Raw genomic sequence first — 24,284 nt, 5'->3', positions numbered from 1 at the left:
GGATCACTGGTTTTATTATTTTCTTACATTAGTTGAAAAAGTAAAGTGACAGTGATGTTAAAAGTGCGACAAATCTGAATCAAAAGAACTTTTTTTTACTCAAATGATTAAAAATATAGTATTATTTATTGGAAAATCAAAAACTAATAATAGGGGTCATGAAATTTTGGTAATTTTTATTTCATTCATTCATTGTGTCCCAGCACTTTATGAGTATATAGAAAAAATTATATTTTTTAGACTGGTAAACTGCTTATACAATTATTTAACAAACACTTTTACTGAATTAATGTAAAAATTATATATGATATTATTATATTATATATTATACAGGAAAAAAACATCAAAAAAACATTATACAGCAAAAATTCTACAAAAATTAAGAAATTATATATAAATATGAATATATATATATAAATATATATATATATATATATATATATATATATATATATATATATATATATATATATATATATATATATATATATGTTTTTTTTTATTTTTGTAACAAATGTTTTATACATATAAACGTTTTTTTCCCCTGTGACAGCCATTAAATTGTATTTATTGTTTGCCTTTTAATAAACAATGAACAATTTATAAAATAAAGAAAGGGTTTTAGTCACCCTAATACATTTTAGATATTATTGATATACTTTTAATCTATAATTAATTTCACTGTATTACTATGATGTAATAATGAATAATGAAGTAAATAAAACATTCAGTAATTTTTCTTATGATCTTAAGAAACTTCAGGTGATGCAACTTTCAGTTGAAATTGTGTCCTGTGGAATATTCCAGATGTGAATATAAATTCATGTAACAGGGTTAAGGAAATATTCTGGAATGTTCTGAAAGGTTTTCAAAACAGAACTCATTATCCTGATTGACCCTGATCAGACATTCACATCACATTCACATCATTCACACAAGGAGTCTCTTCATTAAATCTAATTCTTGTTTTTCAGATTACTGTAAATCGCATGTCAGGGGTAAAGTCTGTTTTCCTTAAGCAGCCATTTGGTTTCTAAACCATGTCGTGGTCATGCAGCTCTGGAAAATTTCTCACTCATCTGGTAACGACTCCACCCAGAATAACTCAAATTCTACACTCCCTCCACCCATACTATTAATAATGATTCTCCTCCAAATAAAATAAACAGTCATATCTCAATGTGTCATTTTATATATATATATATATATATATATATATATATATATATATATATATATATATATATATATATAAAATAGAAAAAAAATTATAATAATAGAAAAAAATATATATATTATAATTTATTTTTAAATGATCATTTATTTATTTATTTATTTTTTAAACAATTCAGACAGGTTGTTTGGCTGGATAATGACACCGTTCCATGACGCTTTCCTTCCTGTAATAAACCGACAAAGCCTTGATTGATAGATTGATCTTTCTATCGTCTAACAAAAACTTATTTGCTCATCAAAGTGGATCATTTTTCCGCCACTACCTCCTGTGTGGAAACCGATGATGTGTGTATACAGTACGAGGTAAGATGATAGGCATGTGATGCATTTTATGGAATGACACATCCCACTGTCACGCTTGTCTATGGTATGAGTCATTAGGCACGGTTCACACTGGTCGATGATGAAGGTCATGGAATTCTTGTACATTAAAAACTATAATGTATCATCAACTGATTTTAGAGAAAGTGTCCAATTACAGATGAGAAAACGTTCAAACAAAATTTGTACAAAATTATGACAAATTGTAATGTTTTTTTTCAATCCATCCTGGTAACACTGACACCATTTTTGTACTGCATGCAGAGTTAAAGAAATCAAAACTATTTTAAAACTATTTATTCTACTGTAAACCATTTATTTATCTAACCTAAACGAGGAAGTTTTACACTTAAAAGCTTTTTTAATGTAAAAAAATAATAATAATCCAAGCATTTTAGATCTGTGTCAGAAGTTGATTTAATATTAAAACTACTGCTATTAAATAAATAAATACATTTTGATTCAGGAATAAATTTAAAGAATATATTTTTAATGTTATTTATTTATTTATTTATTTTAGATTGTTAGCTTGAATTTATTTGCTGCTTTTACAAACAGTATTTTTTTAAATATATACAGTTGAGGTCAAAGATTTATGTACAACATTGTAAATATGCAAAATGATAAAAAAGTTATACTGCCCTGAATATATTTAATATAGCACAAATAGTAAAACAATATTAACTGAATTTACACAAATTAACCAGTCCAATACACATACATGATTCATAATACTGTGTGTTATTATGGAGGTTTTTGAGCAGTCCTGAGCAGTTCTTTCTCCTTTGTCCTGCTTATACCACAGAAAAAGAAAAAATACCTGACCTCTTTTCCAAACGTATCTATAATTTTGAGATCCATCTTTTCCACCAGGACAACCAGGGGACTTGTATGTGACTATTACAAAACATGCGTTCAATTATTCTCAAGAAGGCCACATAATGCATTAAGATCCAGGGGGTGTAAACTTTTAAAAAGGATGCTAAGTGTCATTTTCTAAAATTATTATTGCCCTTTAGAAGCTACATTCAGAAGACAGAACAAAACCAAATTATCACTGATAAATCCAGTTCGAAAGTTTACACCCTCTTGGCTCTTACTGTTTCTTCAAGTTGTTGACTTCAACTTTCCCCATGGTATCAGTCTGATTGAGAATCTGTGGGATGTGCTGGGCAAACAGGCCTGATCCATGGAGGCCCTCACCTCAAGACTTCAAGAGTCTGCTGCTAATGATGGATACCATTGCACATCATCATAGGTCTTGTGAAGTTCATGCCTTCGACAAGTCAGAGGCACAAGGACGTTTATTAGGCTCCTATTAGGCAGGTGGGTTTAATGTCATGGCTGATCAATGTGTATGTAAAGCCTGTATATATACAGTAGCACTGGGAAAATCCACAACCCTTAAATCGTTTGAGCGCATTGCTGACACGTAGCTAGGCAATTTTGTTCTGTCCGTTGTCCAGTGGTGGTCCTTGTGCCTCATTCATCAGTCTGTGTGATGACATCATTTTCACCGCAGCAGCAGGAGATGTGTTTTTCTTTTTTATTTGCTTTTTTCCAGTAAACCCCAAACATGTAGGAAGCTTTGTGGTGGGTCTTTCTCCTGTCCCTGTCATTGAGCTCAGGCCTTTCTGATTTGGATTGTCTGGACCCACTTTGAGCTGTGTTGTCTAGGTCAGCCCACCCACTGTCCATCTGTGTGTGTGTGTGTGTGTGTGTGTGTGTGTGTGTGTGTGTGTGTGTGTACAGTGGATACGAGAAGCACGTTTAGTCTGCAGTAAGGTTTATACACATCAGATGATTTTTTCTCACAGCCACAGGCTGGTAGAATGATGAATGAAGGCCTGGGTTTAATTTAAGTCCGAAAATAAAAGTTGGAGGAAGAGATGGTGGACTGTCATCTGGAATCAGATCAAATACGTGTTTATGAGTAGCACCTTGTATTCTAGTTAAAAAAAAGACTTTTATTAGCCCATAGTGGGCCTGAAGATGCTAATGCACTTTAAATTAATTATTATTACCAGGCAGAGCCATATATGGCATTTTGGTGGTATATAATAAAATTAGTTATGCCTCAGATCACCATTTGGATCACCTCAATCCTTTTAGCTTTAGCTAAAAATCTCCGATTTGTAATGTGGTTTCAGACTTTTGGACCCTACTGTACATTAGAAGAACCAACAACAGCAAGACTGGTCTCCTACAGTCAGCATACAGTCTCCTACACCACATACCCACAGCCCTGTAGACTGAATAAACACTTACACACAAACACACATACAGCTAAGTTTCATGCTCACACACATCCACCATCAAATGCAGTGATTGTGAAGCTTATTGGTACTATTAACAAATGTGGCAATAATATTATACTACAGTGCTATTGATCTCTTGATACTGATTGGTCAGAAAGAGTTTTTGGAAGGAGTCTCCAGTGCCACCACTGTCACTACTTTGCACAGCGGCAACAATAATAAACTTTAAATGTAGTTCTAACCCGATGAAAAAAATGATGACGTCTCGTACTTCAATAATTAGACAGATGTAAGTGTCAATAAATTGCTGGTGTATAAAAGGAATAAAACACAAACTCCTCAATGACATCGTAGCTCAGTGGTTAAGGCATTGGACTTTAGATCAGAAGGTCACAAGTTCAAATCCCACCACCAAGCTGCCACGGATGGGCGCTTAAACAAGGTCCTTCTCTCAGTTGTAGTTCTCTCTTGATAAGGGCGTCTGCCAAATGCTGTAAATATAAGTGATGTCAGATCATTGATTATTTTCCTGTAATATGCATGCCCTTCTTCTTCTTCTTCTTTTTCTTTGCACTGCTTCTGGGGAACTTTGTGAAGCCCAGGATAAGCCCTCCAGGGAGCTATGTGGAGCCTATTTATTCCTATTCTGACTGCTTTAACATAAACCCAAGTGTTAACAGCCGACCATGGCATAAAAGGTGTCTGTAAATGCCTCTTCTCATGGTGATACAATGAAACGGCATCCTGGATATAGTTCAGAAATATCTGCCGCACTTCATGGGCCACTGAACTTTTCACTGTATGTAAAAAAGACGCGTGGGCTTTTTACACGTTCTACTTTTCTCATCTAGTGCCATGCACACAAGGCTTTGGATCGCACAGCGGGAGCTTGGCTCTCGAAGCTAGTGAGAAGCAGCTGATGCTTTTAACTCGAATCTGCTCGAAGTCCAGTACACAGATTCCAGGCCGGTGCGCAGAGAATAGCAGACCGGTGATTAATCTAGTGCGATGCGAGACTGCTAATATTTCAGGATCCATGATGAGAAATAGCTGTGCTGCAGTACACCACAACCTGAGTCACACATTGTGTTCACATTGCTGTCCAGGCGATACCAACACAGAGGATGAGATCAGCAGTGAAGTATGGCATTCTGAGATTTAAACATGTAGCATTCTTTACTGACGTGGCGAAATAATAAGTGCTGGACGAAGGATCAGGCATGGAGTGGATCATGACTCAATGCTTTGAGAAGCTCTGGCAAAACTTTAACCTATCACATTTTTTTTTTTTAACACCGTCCCACACAGAGTACATAACACAAACACAATAGCTGAGTGATGATGATAGCTCCAGTCAGCTTTTCTATCTGGAAAAAAAAAACACTAAAGAAAGGAGAGAAAGCAGATATTCACCAGATTTTCTCTATAAAAAAACAAAACAAAACAAAAAAAAAACACTGTCATAAAGTCTTAAAAATAAACAGATTGAAACATGTCCCGGTCTTGTTTGGTCTTTTAGATAAAATCTGGTATTCACCCACACGTCTCTCTTTTTTTTCTTTTTTTAACAGCTGGGGGGAAGAGGACTTACTGGAAAAGGGATCAGGACATCCAAAAGAGTTAAACAAGTCAGGATTTATGAGTAATAAACGTGCGCGGGAGCAAAGCTGCAATTGTGTGGAAACCACTGAGTGCTGTGGGGTGGTTCTTACCAACACAGGGAAGTTCTGGTGTTTTGAATGGTTATATTAATGACAAAAATGTCATCTTTTTACTAGAGATTTTACTATTTACATTTTTTACTTTACTAAATTAATCATTTCATACTGTTAGCTCCAGAATTTATCAGCACCCTGTATAAAGATGGGTGAAAAAAGAAAATAATAGTTTTGGTTTGTGTTTAATTAGCTCAAATATGAGAAATCACATTTTAAAATACATTTATTCTACTCTTCTTCTTCTTCTTTCGGCTTCTCCCATTAGGGGTCGCCATAGCGGATCATTTGTCTCCATAACTCCCTGTTCTCTACATCTGCCTCTTTTAAACCAACTACCTGCATGTCTTCCCTCACCACATCCATAAACCTCCTCCTTGGTCTTCCTCTTTTCCTCCTTCCTCGTGGCTCTCATCCTCAGCATTCTCCTACCGATATACCCCATGTCCCTCCTCCGCACATGTCCAAACCATCTCAATCTCACCTCCCTCACCTTGTCTCCAAAACGTCCTACATGTATTGTCCATTTCTAATCCTGTCCATCGTCGTCACTCCCAACAAAAACCTCAACATCTTCAGCTCTGCTACCTCCAGCTCCACCTCCTGTCTTTTACTCAATGCCACTGTCTCTAATCCATACAACATCGCAGGTCTCACTACAGTCCTATAAACTTTCCCTCCACTCTTGCAGATCCCCCTTTTAATTATATTAATAATTAAATTTTAATTCGTAAATCTCATATTCTGAACAAAACTGTACAATTATTCCACATCTATACATTTAGCCATTGGTCAACTGCTTCTATTTTTCCAAAGTGCACTTCTACAAAGTGAGAAAACTCTGTAGATCCTCCAGATCTCTTCTCGTAAGCTCATCCTGCAATGGACTTTTGGACAAGGAACTGTTATGATCATGTCAAAACTAGCTTCTGTCGTAATTTAACCATTTTTTTCAGGATTTTTTAACTATCATGATGCCACGTATTCCAAAATGGTTCCTAAAGCATCACAGATCCCCATAATTAACAGTAAGTATTAGATTCATGTCAATATAACTATCCCTATATTTAGGCCAAACCAGTATTGAGGGTTTCTTGCCACAAGCTGGTTTTAAGTCCAGTAGTGTCTAACAAAACTTTTTTCCCCTGGCATGCCTTTATATAATATTTAGCTGCTATGAAGGTGCCATCTAATTGGATATTTGGTGGACCTGAAACACTGTCATTTTCTCCAACCCTATAACCCTTTGTGAAATGTCTCTAATTACTGTAAAGTTCATCTTAATGCTTACTTTCCAGGGCCTTTTCTATAAAATGTATTTCATGAATTGTTATAGAATAGATATTTGCTTATAATTGTATTTACCACACCATTTCGATATTGGCTGCCTTGATATGAAATTATAGTAGTGTTAAAAACTGTACAATAATAGCTAATAAAATAACACACATCGTTGAGACTTTACTACCATCCAAACACACTTTTATGAAGTAATACCCACTACTCTTCGAAAAAAATCCCATTGTTGTGATTCATGATGAATCTTCATGAATGTAGGTTTCAGGGATTAATACATTCATGAGAATAATGCTGACATAATTAATGAAACCACGCTTACTTTCATGATATAATAACCACAATGTCAAGTAAACAGGTCTTTCAGCTCATAAATAACATAAAAAATTTACTTGTAGAGTAATTCCTTTTTTTTTTGGCCAAAAAGCAGGTATGGATTTGCTTTAGGTGGAGTATGAGACCTCTAACTGTTCTCCTATAATTGTTATTTTACACTAATCAATTTGGAATGGAATCAGTTGTATGCTGTACGAACAGGAAATGTGAGCTGTTATGACGCCAAAGCCACACTGTGAAATGAGTCAGCTTTTTTGTAGACTGGTATTGGAGCAAAAGCCAGAAAACCACATGCAAACTTAAAGCCATTTTTAAACACTGCATTATAGCTAACAACCTACTAATTTCACTAATATTTTGGATTAGTAAGATTTTGGATTGAAGTGATTTTTCAGGAACCAGTGACCGTTGATTACAGACAATTGCAATCCCTTTGGGTTACTTAGTATATGGGTAAACACTCAGCAGACTCTCGAAAAAGGATTTTTCATTTGTGATTAATCCAAAATGTTCTGCAAGATGACCCATTAGGGCATATGTCTTAATTTTGCAATGTTATCTGACTTCATTCAGCATGACTGGGCATGACAGGGCATGATGACCCAAATTGGCTCATGCAACTTTTATATTTCCTGCCAGCTTACATGATGATTTGGCAGTTCCACTACACTGTCTGTGTCTCAATTGAGTCTTGCATCAGTCTGTCCTAAAGCTCTAACTTTAGCCAAGCTGCAGTGTACATTTATAAGAATCTGTAGTCTTACCGTAGTGTCCACTGGGGTGACCTTAATTGTAGGGATGTGTTTGGGATCCGGGTTCGAGGCCTGAAGCACCACACAGCCTTGCGGACCCATAGTAACGATGACTGCAGCACAACCACGATTCAGCAGCTCCAGACCTGCACGTCCTGCGTCATCCACTGAAGCTACATGAGCCCCCGTTAGCAACTCAGCCTGGGGGAAAGAACAGTGCTGTGTCAGTCAAAAGGCATGTGGGAATATTACAACTACTCTAATCTTGAGAAACATCTGAAGATATATATATTTATATTTTATATCCACATGAAAGACATTCAAGTATCCAAGTTTTTTTTGCAAATTCCAAGTAGGCTGTCATGTGTCTTCCAGCTGCCCTCTCCACCATAAAACCCTAATCAGTGTAGTGTTGAGGTGTTGATTGACCTTCTGCAAGTATCTCCCATCTCCACACATGATCTCAGGAGCTTTACCAAAATCACCATCAGGTTCTTGGTCACCTTTTTTTTCAAATTTTTAAATATCTTTCATTTAAGAACTATGGAGAGAGCTGTGCTCTTGGGAACCTGCAATGTAGCAGAAGTTATTTTAGCCGTTCCCAGATCTGTGCCTGCACACACTTCCTTTGGCCTCATGGCTTGGTGTCCTTCTGATTTGCATTTTCAGCTGTTAGAACTTATATAGGTTTGTGTCTTTGTAAATCAAGGTTAGTTAAATGGGCCGTGGCCTTCAATCATAGTGTAGAAACATCTCAAAGGTAAACCAGAGAACATGAATGCATCTGAGCTAAATTTCAAGTGTCATAGCAATACGGTCTGAACACATATTTCTATCTGATTATATCTGTTATATCAAATATAACATTATGGATTATAGATTGGTGAAAAATATTACAGCATGTTGGAGTAAGGCTGCAACACAACATAATATGTGCAAAATAACTGCTTAAGTTATAAGACATAAAATATTTTATAGTTACCTCCAAATATAAAAAAGGAAGAAAATGGCATTTTCATTTCATTTTAATAAATGATATCCCACTTTAGTTATAACCTAATCTACTTAGGAAAAAACAATTATTGCTAAAATCAAATAATTATAGGTTTACAATAGGAAATGAGTTTTGAATTAGATTTTCAGCATCATCCACATTATGTCTCAAGCTATCTGATCTGTGTTCACACTAACGCTGGTTCAAAAATAAGAAATGATCAACGATTCAGTCATTTCATTTCTGTTTAATAAACTTCAAGTTATTAAGACCTTTTTCTTGAAGTGTTTGAAAGTTTTAAAGTGCACTCAGTACAGTAAGAGCCCTTCTGTGTACTGGTAAAGATCTAATAGCACAGGAGACATTTTGACAGCTGGAATCTGATTACGTGCACATGGCACATAGTTATCCTCAAAATTCAATAAATTCTTGAGGAAAGCCAGTGATTCATTGCTAGCAATGTTTTAAACAGAACCTTGCAGGAAGAAAGTTAAAACAAGGTAGGAAAAAATAAAAACATATATAATAAAAACAGATCCAGACCGGTTTTGAAAAAATATTTATGCTTATTAAAGTGCAAATGGCAGGAAATATTATTATCATGAAAACGAAATCTTTAATAAAAGCAGATTTATTTTGCCTTTATTGTCAAGTTTTGCAGAACACTGTGAAAAGTCTCACAGGAAAATAGTAACAAGGGAACACCATACCACTACCCTGCTCAGGTACAGGATAAGTCTCATACTCATACACTCAGCAGTACCATTCTTGCATTTCAGAGATTTGAACTCACTAGCCCAAAGCTATTCATGCTCACTTTTCTCTGTTATGATTCTGGACTCTAAATAGCATAGCTTGAATGACCTAAGTTGAGCCTGAGAGATGCTTAATTGAGGGCAGAAAGTAACCTTTTAATATTTATGTATTTTAGTTATGTTACCCTCCCATGGCTGCCTTCCAGAACAGAGCAACACTCAGATTACTCATCTTCCCAGGCTGATTCATCTTCATCTTCGGTGTGTTCTCAATTATTTACCTTTCACTACCAACTAAAGGCATCGGATGAAAGCATGACTAAGAGCAAGAAGGCTGAGATTTTCGCCGATGTGGACTGCGAGCTCTTACTTTCATGTCCCACCTGTACATTTTTCCCCTCTCAAGCCTCTCGGCCACATCAAAGTTGGTCTCATTGAGCACTCCAGGTCGCAGTCGTAGCTCTTTAGCTCCAGGACAGTGTGACTCACCAGTCACACATCTGTCTTCCCCAGTGTGCTCTTTTCTTTAACTGCTTCCCATCAATCCATGCCTTCATCTGTCAGCTCATTCAGCTGAGGTGTGAGAGTGGGCGTCTCCAAACATACCAGTTACCGTAAGTGGGAGAAGGCGACCCCCCCTCCCCCGATCAAGTATTTCTCACAAAGACGACAAGAAAATAACTGTTTGGCGTGGTGTTTTGTTATCACTGTGCAGGTCATGACCTGGTAGCAGAGCCTGTTTATAATTGTCGCTTACAACACGTGGTTTGAAGTTTTAAAATCCTAACAAAGAATCGTATCAGCTTCAAATAGTTGTATTAACTTTATTTACTTTATTTCTAACTATACTAGCAATTATTAGATTTTTTGATTAGATTATACAACTTTCTTGCATCTGATTTGTCAGAAACAGCTTCCAATGAATTATTGGTTCAGTAGTAACAAGTTCACTGGGATGTGCATCACCACCACTGCACATATTCAAGTCTTTCATCATGGGAACAATTTTATATTTCCTGTTTTTTCAGTTTTTTTTTGTTTTAGACATAGAAAAAAGTGGCAGGAAACAAATTACCGATTTGCCACAATAAATAAATAAAAAATTTACAAGTAAATTGCTGTGGTATAAAAGGAATAAACCACTTTTGCACACATTTCTATTGAATGACTAAATAAATAAATAAATAAATAAATAAACACAAAAAAGCTTTATCATGGCAACACATTTCTCTCTAACTACATTATAAATTATGTAAATTATAATTTTTCTATTACAGAAGTTTTATTCCTTACTTATTCCCTAAATACCTTTCTCAAAATTCTCAAATGTAACAAAGCACAGTAAACAATTACTGAAAAAATTATAGTCATTGCTTATTATTCACATTAGTCAATTGGCCATGTAAACAGTATGTAAAACCTTGCATTTTTTAGCATTGTGAATCTAATATCCTACATTCATCTGTTCTTTTCATTCCTTCAGAAAACACACCAAAACTTTCAACTTTTTTAACTACTTATTGCTGTTATTAACTGTATCATGACGAGGAAACACATGAAATGTGTCTCAGTGCAATCAATAATTTGAAAATGTTTTTGTCTTCATTTTCCATACTTTTTTTTTTAAAAAGTTTTCTAAATTTCCATAATTTTCCAGACTTGGAGGGGAAATGCATTTAAATTCAATAAATTTCCAGACATCCTAGTCCTATATTAACAAGAACACAGTGTACATCTATGTGTAAATGTAAGCAGACGAAGAAAAACTACCGTGTTGGCAGTGAACAGGATGGCAAAATCCCCAATACATGTATGACAGTATAGGGACTCCTTGGTTTAAAAACAAAACAAACAAACAAAAACATATATATATATATATATATACAGTATATGTTTGGTTTTTTATTTTTTGTATTTTTTTTTATACTAGAGAGCCAACATTTAAATTATTAACATTTTAAATTAATATTAATATTTTTTTCTGCTGCAAATATCTGTAACAAGAACCGATAGTGGGTGTGGCCTAAAGCAGAAGGGTTTTACCACTCACTTACCCCCGGCATGAAAGGAAAAAAACCCTAGGTTCACTATGAAATCCTGAGCCTAATGCTCACCTCCAGTCTCTAACCTCCAATCGAATGTCCTGACTGTCTTTCTCACAGGATTTCAATTTAGGAGTTTAATTCTAATGATACTTAAGTGTAAGCACTTCTACATAGGAATGGACAAGTTCTATTTGGGAAAGTCAAATAGTGAGTCATATTTCTATTGTGTGTGTGCTTTCACCTCAGACTCATTGCAGCAGAAAAAGTCTGATTCCTTGTAGAAGTCGTTGTGAAGGTCTGGAAAAGCAGGGGCGGGGTTAAAGATGGTCTTCACTGTAGGTGATGAAGGAAAAAAAAAATGTGTGAAAGGTCATTCGAAGATCGTTCCTGCTACTTGTTCATTTCAGCAAAGTCCTTAACTACAATACTGATATGACTTACGAGGAAACGGCAGAACATACGAAGACAAAGCCTTCCCTTTCACGTCACACTGCACTCACTGTGAAACTTGCATACGATTTCACTTGATCTCGAGCTTATGCCCTCCCCTTAGTGAATGCTAGTTTCAGAATGATGTAAATACCAAGTAATAACCAACTTGAGCTATAAGAGTGCGCCGTGAACCACAAAACATTGACACCCTTCCCCTGCACCGGATGACGTCTCATTTCTAAACTGAAACCTGACACACATCACCTACACGTCAAGATATCGAAATATTAACGCCGTTGCCAGTGTCGCATTTCCCTTATCTTCCAGATCACACTCACCTTTTGCATATAATCCCATTGCTATGACAATCAAGCAGCCTGAAAAACTTTTTTTTGTACTTTGATCTAAGTTCATGCGTCATGCCGCAGTCTTCCTTTAATGTATTCTCGCTAGATCTCACTTTCTGAGCTCATACATGACACACTGCACAGAATGAAACCATAGAGTCATAGAAAAAAAAAAAAAAACACTGATCACACCATGCATACATCTTTCTTCTCGTATCTCCTCTCAGAGAAGTCAACTAATACATTTTCCTCCACATTAAAGGTGATTTTACATACATCTAGTGTTCTGACATGCACGGGACCAATTCTTGGAGTGCAAGGGGGTTGTGGGGGGTTACCGTGCCAATGAGTCATGTCTAAGAGCTAAGCTTTCAGTTGCTCATACTTACTGCTGAGACTAACATACATTCCTTGATCAATACAAACTTTCCCCCTCGTAGTTAAGTTTCATTATGAGACCTTTATTCCCTACACGTTAGAAACACAACGATTTAGTCACCAGAAATGAAGCAATTAACAGAAAATCAAGCCCATTAAAGGAAAAGTCGACATGTGGAATGAAGTGCGTATGAGAAGGGAAAAAGAAACGGAAAGTGTACTTGGTTGCGAGTGGTTCTTATTAAAAAAAGGAAACCCAAAAAACACTGAATGACTTGCAGATTAATATTTATAATTATAGCTTAATGACCTCCAAGATTTATTTGCCTTAAATGCTGAATTTTATGGAAGTCCTAGAAGGCCATGCTTTAAAATATTAAAATCTAGTGAACAAAAGTTTTTTACTCGTAATCAAGATTCAATTTTCTCGTGATCTCAATGGAAAATGGACCTAATTGTATCATGAGAAATTCTCAAGTCTTGTGAATGATAACTTTCTTCTCAAGCGTTGGACACTTACAGTGAGGAAAATAAGTATTTGAACACCCTGCTATTTTGCAAGTTCTCCCACTTAGAAATCATGGAGGGGTCTGAAATTGTCATCGTGGGTGCATGTCCACTGTGAGAGACATAATCTAAAAAAAAAAATCCAGAAATCACAATATATGATTTTTAAACTATTTATTTGTATGATACAGCTGCAAATAAGTATTTGAACACCTGTCTATCAGCTAGAATTCTGACCCTCAAAGACCTGTTAGTCTGCCTTTAAAATGTCAAGTCAAGTCAAGTCAAGTTTATTTGTATAGCGCTTTTCACAACAGACATTGTCTCAAAGCAGCTTTACAGAAAACAACAGTGAAGGTGAATGGTGTGCGTTTGTCCCTGATGAGCAGCCGTGGCGACAGTGGCAAGGAAAAACTCCCTTAGATGATATGAGAAAGAAACCTTGAGAGGAACCAGACTCAAAGGGGAACCCATCCTCATATGGGTGACATCACTTGTAAAGCACTAAATGGTTTGGCTCCCATGTATCTATCCAGTCTCTTAACACGCTACAATCCGTCACGCTCCCTGAGATCTCAAAACTCTGGGCTTCTAGTAGTTCCTAGAATAGCAAAGTCCACTAAAGGCGGTAGAGCATTTTCACATTTAGCTCCTAAACTCTGGAATAGTCTTCCTGACAGTGTTCGGGGTTCAGATACACTCTCCCAGTTTAAGTGTAGATTAAAAACATATCTTTTTAGCAAAGCCTACACATAACACACATCACGCACATCACATCACAACCTTGTGCTCCAGAACATCTGATCACATGCACATTATCAACTTGTGCTGTTAATATCATGAACAGCAGCTACGCTAATTCCTCTCCACTGCTTCTCTTTCTCTCCCCATCCCGAGGCTTCCTGAGGTTTGGCCAGCTCCAGTCACGTCCCACCTCGTGAAGATTATGGACCTATGGATGATCATGGAGAAGTAGATGCCGAGTGTTTAAAGGCCCTGGCATGGAGAAGCTGATGCTGGATCTATGATGATCACAAATTGTTCTGTATTGTTGAAAGATTTATGACCAATGTCTACCTACACTACATTTATTATTCTAAATTAGATGCACCTGTTTGAGGTCGTTAGCTGCATAAAGACACCTGTCCACCCCATACAATCAGTAAGAATCCAACTACTAACATGGCCAAGACCAAAGAGCTGTCCAAAGACACTAGAGACAAAATTGTACACCTCCACAAGGCTGGAAAGGGCTACGGGGAAATTGCCAAGCAGCTTGGTGAAAAAAAGTCCACTGTTGGAGCAATCATTAGAAAATGGAAGAAGCTAAACATGACTGTCAATCTCCCTCAGACTGGGGCTCCATGCAAGATCTCACCTCGTGGGGTCTCAATGATCCTAAGGAAGGTGAGAAATCAACCCAGAACTACACGGGAGGAGCTGGTCAATGACCTGAAAAGAGCTGGGACCACCGTTTCCAAGGTTACTGTTGGTAATACACTAAGACGTCATGGTTTGAAATCATGCATGGCACGGAAGGTTCCCCTGCTTAAACCACCATATGTCCAGGCACGTCTTAAGTTTGCCAATGACCATTTGGATGATCCAGAGGAGTCATGGGAGAAAGTCATGTGGTCAGATGCGACCAAAATAGAACTTTTGGGTCATAATTTCACTAAACGTGTTTGGAGGAAGAAGAATGATGAGTACCATCCCAAGAACACCATCCCTACTGTGAAGCATGGGGGTGGTAGCATCATGCTTTGGGGGTGTTTTTCTGCACATGGGACAGGGCAACTGCACTGTATTAAGAAGAGGATGACCGGGGCCATGTATTGCGAGATTTGGGGAACAACCTCCTTCCCTCAGTTAGAGCATTTAAGATGGGTCGAGGCTGGGTCTTCCAACATGACAATGACCCGAAGCACACAGCCAGGATAACCAAGGAGTGGCTCTGTAAGAAGCATATCAAGGTTCTGGCGTGGCCTAGCCAGTCTCCAGACCTAAACCCAATAGAGAATCTTTGGAGGAAGCTCAAACTCCGTGTTTCTCAGCGACAGGCCAGAAACCTGACTGATCTAGAGAAGATCTGTGTGGAGGAGTGGGCCAAAATCCCTCCTGCAGTGTGTGCAAACCTGGTGAAAAACTACAGGAAACGTTTGACCTCAAACAAATGCTACTGTACCAAATATTAACATTGACTTTCTCAGGTGTTCAAATACTTATTTGCAGCTGTATCATACAAACAAATAGTTTAAAAATCATACATTGTGATTTCTGGATTTTTTTTTTTAGATTATGTCTCTCACAGAGGACATGCACCTACGATGACAATTTCAGACCCCTCCATGATTTCTAAGTGGGAGAACTTGCAAAATAGCAGGGTGTTCAAATACTTATTTTCCTCACTGTATGTGTAAGTTGTCAGTCAGCAGTGGTGATGAACTTCACAAACCATGCAGAGTAAAAGTAGAGATACACCAGGTAAAATATGACTTTAATAATAGTAAAAAAGTATTTGTCTTTAAATGTTCTTAAGTATCCAAAGTACTATGGTTTATTATAGCTATAATGTTCCTATGATCATTTTCGCCACAAGACTCTTTACTTAATCAACTCAGTTTATGTGAAAAGGCTCTGATGTTACTCTCAGAACAGCGACCTATTAATAGAATGATATTAAAGAGTCAAACACTGACTGATATCTATTCAAATTATCACGAGCCCAAAACCTTCTTTTGAACTATTTAAAGAAAATAACGCAAATAAGGCCACAGGTGTTGTGTTCGAGTCAGTAGTTTCTTCCATTATTTATTCCTCTCTAAATGTTCTGCTTGCTGGTGAACTGATGCTGAACTGTATGATGGTGATAAGTATATAATCGTTAAGTCGTAATAATGAAAACACAACTCTACTCGTTATGTCGAGATCATGAGAAAACACCTTTTGTTATGGTAAAAAAAATTTAATAATAATCGCAAGAAAGCAAGAAAGAAAAAATAAATTCTAATAAATGGCTTCTTAGTCTTCCATACAATTTTTTATCATATATTCTCAATCATATATTTTTAATGATGCATAGATTCCCACAATATGGTTCGCTTCAAGTAGGAAATAGGAAGATGGTAGCTTAGTGGTTAGGGCATTGGACTTTGGATCTGAAGGTTGTGAGGTCAAACCCTAACCGCACCAAGTTGCCCCTCCTGGACCCCTCACCTCTTACCCCATTGCTGCTAAGTTGTATGAATGAGATGAAGTCGCTCTCGATATAGGCGTCTACCAAATGCCGTAAATCTAAATATCCACATATTTACATTCACGGCATTTGGCAGAGGAACTTACAACTGAATAGTTGACTGGTTAAGAGCCTTGCACATTGGCCCAGCAGTAGCAGCTTGCTCTGATTTCTATTCACTTCCTTCAGATGTTAACCACTGAGCTACCACTTCCCTTGCTTTATCTGTCATGAATATGCCAAAATTGTCAAAAAACTACATCACTTATCAGCCCCTTGCATGTCTCATGACTGTCACGTGTCTCCTGACTGTCAAACTAAACACCCTCACATGTGTCTTGTTATGTCTTGTTAAGCTCCCCATTTGTCGTTCTGGTCTCTGTATGTCTCTTTGTGAAGCTTTTGTTGGTCTTGTGCTTGTGCACCACAGCCTTGCAAATATTCTGCATGTTTTCAAGTTAGAGCCAGTGCTTACGGTCATCGATTTCATTTCTCGGAATCGGGAATATATATTTTTTCCTTAATTCACTAGTTTAAATAATTCTTTGCTTGCATATTGCAGAGGTGCAACAGGACTTTGTAGTCTGTGCAGCTCTCGGCACCTCATCTGTAAAATTCAGCTCAAAAAGATCAGCTTCTGAAGCTTAAAAATTCCACCATCGATGCCTAGTAGATCGCTATCTATCTATTTGTTCTAATTCTCAGTGGTAAATCAGCATCCCCGGAACTCCATATCCAGCATTTGCTGTTTCTAATACGTACATTGGAACACTGCTGGAAACTAGTATATGAGAAAAGATGCTTTTGCTTCTGGTTTCCGAGCTATCAGAAGGAGTACATTAGTGCGTAAATCCTTTATCCATCGTCACAAACTTGCCATTATCAATTAATGACAAGTGCGTCGACAGAACAAAAGACCATTTTTACTCGAGCAAGTTTGTGGAGGTGGCATGTGCGTAATCTGAGCCTGGAGAAGCGCTATTCACACACGTCACCAGCCTGACAAACTCATCCTGAGTGATATCCACATAATCTAGGCGAATAGCCCATTTCTCAATACTTGATATGATCTGCTAAGACGACGACGTTGTCATTGGCGTGTTTTGGGGTGGTTTTGAGGTGACGACTATCGGAGTGTGATGGCGGGGGGGATGTGGGAGACCATCTGCGGTGCCCATCTGTGCACGAGCAATGCCATGGTGCATCTCCAAATACCCGAGACGAGGGCATTTTTCTATTCGGCGGGTACCCGATTAGATACGGTGTTAATAACGTCTGCACATGTTAAGTAGGATTTCCTGTTTCCTGCTTTATTCGGCGCTAATCTTATCTGTCTACATCTGCGCTGTTCGCGCTGTGGGAAAATCCTGTAAGCAGAACTTCATTAACAGGGACCATGACATGGAGTTAAAATAGACAAAATTAGATCATAGTTCATAGTAAATAAAATCAAAATGACAGTTGCATCCCAGTTTGAAAATATGATTTAATATTCGATAATATCCCGTATTTCCACTTCTGCTTTTTGACTACCTGTAATGTCTTTTTTTGTTTCTTTTGAGCAGCTTTCTGAAATCCCAATTATATCTGCTACATCTCTTCTATCTCCGCTTGGCCCATTCTTCTTGACATTTCTTTTCAAACTATGCCAGCTTTTCCCCTGTCTCCTTCGGATCATCTCTGTAGATCCAAAGAGTCATGACAAATCGTTTTCTGTTGGATTCATGATTGGATTTGTTATATGTGAATACTTCTTGGAATCCCTTTAATAAGATAAACTGTAAAATATACATATTTGAATCTTTTTATTGAAAAATGATTGGAGCGGAGGAGGGGGTGGTGCAAACCAACCACAAACGAATTCACAATTGTTATAATTTAAACATGTCTTCAACTGTGTGCACATTTAAGTTGTAGACAACCAAACAGACTGCATACTTATTTGTATTTGTTATTTGCCTGTAGCAGTTTTTTCTATGAAAGACAACAAATTTAATTGATGGCCATGGGCTAATGTTGCATTACTATGGCCCCCTTCATTTATTATAATATTTAGAAACAAATATTATACATAAGAGAAAAAGAAAATGACTCTGTAAACAGCCTAACTAATGCAGTTTTATTTTTTTCTAGTTCAATAAAACCTATAGCACAATAGAGTCCAATGCCTGATGCAGCTATTCAGCTATTCAGGCAATAAGCAGTACAGCTATATGCTTGCAATATTATTTACCTCTAATGAGCGACATGAACCTGGTCCTTCTGAAGTTTTTCCAAATTAGGCTGCAGCCTAATAGGCTGCTGTGATTTAGTTTGCATCTCAGTTTACAATTTTTTCAGGTTCATTAGTCTGAAAGCCTGGTCACATAGAGAAGTATTGCCAAATTATTTGCAGCTTAAAAATAAAACATAAAAATGTTATTATAATGTTAGAAATTAAGATCTGTGTCAGTGTAATTGTTTCCCCTTTTTGCCTTCTTTTCATATATGGCATAGTTTAAGTTCGGGCATGTTTTCTGTATATATTATTAAAAAGTATATTATGAAAAATTAATCATTAATTATATTAAAACGAGGCTGATATAGCTCTATAACAAGAAAAAAAACATACGAAAAAAGGAAATGACAAAGGTATATGCCATTTGTTAATTAATAATTAATACTCCCTTTTCTTTATTTTTATTTTTTTTAGCATGGCCCAATTGCAGTGAGGTTAAAAGGACAGAGAAAATATATATATTTTTAATGTTAACATTGCAAAATTATTTATCACAAGATCAACATCAAACAATGTGCAATACCATACCATGTGCAATATTACATCATGTGCAATATCATATTACAGTATGTGCAATATAATATTATGTGCAATATGTTCTTAGTTCCCTAGCACCAATTTTGAAGCACTATCAGAAGCACTGACCTACATTTACAACCTAAATTCTAATATTTGTTCCATGAAATTGTATTAATTTATTCCCAACAGTTTATTTTCTTGATTTCATAGCGTTTCTCTTGGCTGCACTGCTTCCAGTACGTGTATGTGGATGTTAGATTTTTTTGTCCAATCAGATTTCAGCCTCTATGTGCTGACATGTCAATTTAATCTGTCCAGTGCCTTCAAAGTCTGTACTGCTGGACTTTTTTTTACCATAGAGAATATTATCAATGGGTCTGTTTCTTTAACCAATCAGATTTCATATTTGCCTCACAGGGCCAGCTAGCTGAAACAGAATTTTTTCCTTTTCTGATTGGTTGGTCAGAGCTAAACTGTTACAGCCAAGTTTGACTGGCAAAACACGTCTGTAGCTCTGCACACATTAATACATCTGAGTGCAACTTTTTTAATGCCTATGGAGGAAGAGAAATTGATTTGGTCTCAGACACACTTAAAAATACATTTTTTAAGAAAAGGTAGACATTGTGAGGAGGTCGGCCAACTCTGAAGCTAGCTAGCTTGTGTTAACTCGGGAAAGGGTTTGTTCACCATTTCCAGACCAGTGAATACATCCGTATCATTGGATACAGCCTCTGGGGAGCGGTGCAAATTTTGAGTCTGCATCTCGGATGAGTATATTGTATTTTATTAAACTTTTTATTTCTTGTCTTGTTATTAGACAAATATTGAAATATAGATATAATGCCACACATTTTATATTGCGTTTTTGTATATTATTGATGGTTTATATAGTCGCGATGTGATAGTGGTGGTATGAAGAGTTGGATTAATTCGGGTAAGTCTTTACTGAAGGCCCAGGTACCAAATGCACGGCCCACCACTGATATTTAGTATATATATTCTATAGTAATAAAAATATGATTAAATGTATTAATACATTTACTTGTAATAAGAGAAAATGAGAAGAAGCTTCTTCCCGCAGGCCATTCGGTGTCTAAACCAGGACACACCCAGCAACTAGTACCTGGACTTCTCTCTCCGTCTCACTTTTCCTTCGCTGAAGAATTATTTTCGGTACTGGCACAGAACAGTGTCATGTCACCTTATACCAAAACATGGACACTTTAAGGACAAATGTGCATTTTGTGTATATATATATATATATATATATATATATATATATATATATATATATATATATATATATATATATATGAGGTTTTGACTCTCTCTTTTTTCAAGGGGAATTGTACATGTACTTTACTGTAAACTCAACAAAAATTGTGAATTTCTTGTCATAAATGTTTTATTTACTACTTTAAATGAATAATTGAATAATAAAATAGTTTTTTAAATTTTTTTATGTCATTTATTAGTACAAACTCTGTTTTGAAATGTTACTCCGAACTTCGCAAACTATCAGATTTTTCGCGAGTTACTCGTGAGAACTATCAAGGTCACGAGTATTGAGGTTCCACAGTTTTATATATATATATATATATATATATATATATATATATATATATATATATATATATATATATATATATATATATATATATATAATTTTTAACCTTATTGCTATACTTTTTAGTTATACTATACATTTAATATACTTATTGTATTGATAAAATTTTTTATCCTTATATTTTATGTCTATTTTTCCTGCTTTCATGTTGGACAGTCGTAAAAAAGCTTTTCGTACTCTGTATGGATGTTTATGTGACAAAGTTTGAATTTGATTTAATACAGTGATTTTTAAATAGGAACTACAACATAAATACACTACAAGATAAATTGACTATCGATGTCAGTTTTCAGTTCATGCACAAACACACATACCTACACTCACACACTCCCTTTATACCATAAATAAATAAATAAATAAATATAAATTCTTAACAACAAATGATTGGTTGAGCAAGAATGAAACAGAGGCACTTCTGAGACCTCATGTGCCACCATTTGCATTTACTGTACTGTTTGGGGAAAAGTTTGAAACTGGGAAAGTCAATCATGTATTCATCATGGTAATGATTAAAATGTTTAAAGTAAATTTTAACACGTCAATGTTTATTGCTTATCAGCTGCTTTCTCAACATTGATTCTTCTGGAAATGGAAAAGGAAAATATGAAAAAAGTTAGTATCCCATACTATGCTATCAATTTCTTTCATTCTTGCCCATTTCCTGACCAATGGTTTGATGTTAGGACCATTAATAGCTTAATATTTTACTAAATTGAGCTTGGTTTTGATTTTTATGGCCCATACACACATGCACACATACACAGACTGACCGTTGCATTGTCGGGCCATTCTCAGAGCCTGTAGTGAGATGTGTGAGCTGATCTCCAGCTGGCAGAGCAGCACTTTGGCTTTAGCCAGGGCGGAGCGTGCCTGCTCCAGCTCCTCCTCCCCCAGCAGCATGTTGGCACCTGCTACAATCACTATAGCGTTCTCACCTGCATATACAACGCGTGAAAGAATTTAAGTTTAGCTAGACTGAATTTCTTTCAATATTTCAAAAGCACCACTTTACAATATAATCGTGCTCGAGTCACTGTGACTTAAGTGCAGGAAGCTGGGACACTATGGGATCTGCAGGTTGTTATGGTGATGGTCGATGACGTTACTCGTAAGCCCCCCTGAGAGGCTTATGGATCTCCACCGAGTTGGAGTCTCTGTTAAAGCTGTGATTAGTGACATTTGAAGCGCAACAGGCCGTGCATTTAGCACCAGGCTGATTATGTCAGCCACCCCACCTCCAGCAGTGCTAAATAAAGCTAAGCGGCTATAAACTATTCGGCGTGGGTGATGACCTGAACCACCCCCGGGTGCCGAGGACCGCACTCATTTGTGCTTCATTCAGAAGTGCACTTTGTGTTATTTTAGATGCTGCTGGTACAACAGGGCACCGCACACTCAGCAAATTCACACTACCTGCATCGTTTACGATGATGGAGGCAGCTCCCGTCATGGCTTCAGCCGTCTGAGTCACAAAAGCTGCACGGGGATAGGCAAAAGAAAAAAAACTCAGTTATCAAATTAAACACAGTGCAGAACGCATGACTCCATATGCTATGTCAAAGTGACACTGCGCTCAGTTAAAGCCACGCGTCAGGTTTGCAAATGTATTACCTGTGCATACGGCATTCTCTTTGAAATTCTGAATATAGCTGCTCCCGAAAAAGTCTTTTCCAACCTGAGGAGGACGGGAAAGTTGCAATTGAGGTTATTAAGTGCTGCGCCTTTCTACAGACCCACATCTGAAATGTTGTGTCAAAAGGCACAAAGTGAACTTGGGTGAAACAATCCAGAAGGTGATGTAGATATATATATATCTAAAGCGCAAGTGACAGCATACTATACATGATAATGTATATAAACAGGCAGAGAAATAACCAGTGAACCAGTGTATTATTATTCAATGCTATGTGTCAAAGCCTTATTCATTAACTGCCTGGAGACTAAAAGAAAATGTATAATCCCTGTAATTTCATAATTTTGAGACATTCAGGTTCCTTTAATTTAAATGCAACAAACTTAGCAAAAGGCAAACACACACAAGATTCGGACAGTAAATGTATAGAAGAAACTCCTATAGACAGATGAGTCCAAATGTTTTACATTTACGGCATTTGGCAGACGCCCTAATACAGAACTACTTACATTTATTTTATTAATACAACCAGGGAGCTATGGGGTTTAAGGGTCTTGCTCAGGGGCCCAGAAGTTACAGCTGTTGTGGCTGGGATTTGAACTCATGACCATCAGATCAAAAGTCCAATGACTTAACCACTAACCTGCCACCTGCCACATTTTGGCTCAAATGAAAGAACTTACATAAGAACTGGGGAGAAAATGTGAGCAGACTGCCCCACACACGCAGTCTAACATGGAGATGGAAGCTTAATGGTTTTGGGTTGTTTTGTTGCAGGGAAGGTCAGATACTTATTCCAGGTGAAATGAATACCGAACCAACATGGTCCATCTCCATGCATATAAGCCCTGTATGTGTAACATTTGGCCAGAGTATTATCTATCATGGAATCGTCTGCCCAGTCAGAGCACCTAAATTCTATTGAACTGCTCTGGGATGAACTGGATTGCAAGGTTAAAAAAATACCTTAATTCGCAAGTTTTCCAAAAGTATTACTGTTTTACAAAATATTTCAGCCTGTTTGTAAAAATAAACAGTTCATGCTAATGGAGGATTTTAAAAAAATATATAAAGTTTAGCACCAGTACTGTACATTTACAGATTTGTTTGGACCATTAAATGACCTAGTTTTTTGTAAATGAACTGAACAAACATGCGTATCTCTCAAACACTATAGAAGACTCTGTGTTTCCACACTTTTAACAGGTACTTTGTGCAATTATGAAAGTAAGGATTAAAAGTCTTCCAAATTAAATAGCATAAAATTAAATAAAGTTGAAATCTGTATTTAAGTGTGTATTAAAATCTTGTGAATGCTGTACCATGCAATAAAATGTATTAATAAAATTAAATAAGAATAAATCTGTATTTGAATATTTCTAATGTTTAAACAATTGAATACAGTCACAAGTGATTCAGAAGTCCATTTGTAAAGATAAATAATGGAGGTTCATTACATGTGCATTTTGCAATAACAAAACATATCCTGGCTGCATTTTGCGTACTTGTTTAACTTGTTAAGATCCCGGAGCGAATCCTGATTGCAATAGAAGAAATAGGAAATAAAATAGGACACAAGAACAGATAAGTTTGATGAATACAATGAACTTGAAACAA

General features: G+C 36.6%; 1 protein-coding gene across 7 annotated transcripts in view; it reads right to left on the bottom strand.

Moving 5' to 3' along the window:
- rbks (ribokinase) overlaps window positions 1–24,284 on the bottom strand; it is a 45,303-nt gene that overhangs the window by 3,498 nt on the left and 17,521 nt on the right. For all 7 annotated transcript variants that reach the window (XM_083544838.1, XM_083544842.1, XM_083544839.1 and 4 more), the window contains 5 exons: window positions 22,646–22,709; window positions 22,448–22,510; window positions 21,805–21,969; window positions 11,950–12,041; window positions 7,927–8,115 (listed from right to left, as the gene is read on the bottom strand). In XM_083544838.1, coding sequence (XP_083400964.1) covers window positions 7,927–8,115; window positions 11,950–12,041; window positions 21,805–21,969; window positions 22,448–22,510; window positions 22,646–22,709 — 573 coding nt within the window. The remainder of the gene's footprint in view (window positions 1–7,926; window positions 8,116–11,949; window positions 12,042–21,804; window positions 21,970–22,447; window positions 22,511–22,645; window positions 22,710–24,284) is intronic.

Source organism: Silurus aristotelis (assembly GCF_946808225.1).
Source record: "Silurus aristotelis genome assembly, chromosome: 6".
NCBI classification, from domain to species: domain Eukaryota; kingdom Metazoa; phylum Chordata; class Actinopteri; order Siluriformes; family Siluridae; genus Silurus; species Silurus aristotelis.
The sequence above is the reverse complement of the archived record's forward strand: the minus strand, read 5'-3'. Positions and strand labels throughout refer to the sequence as shown.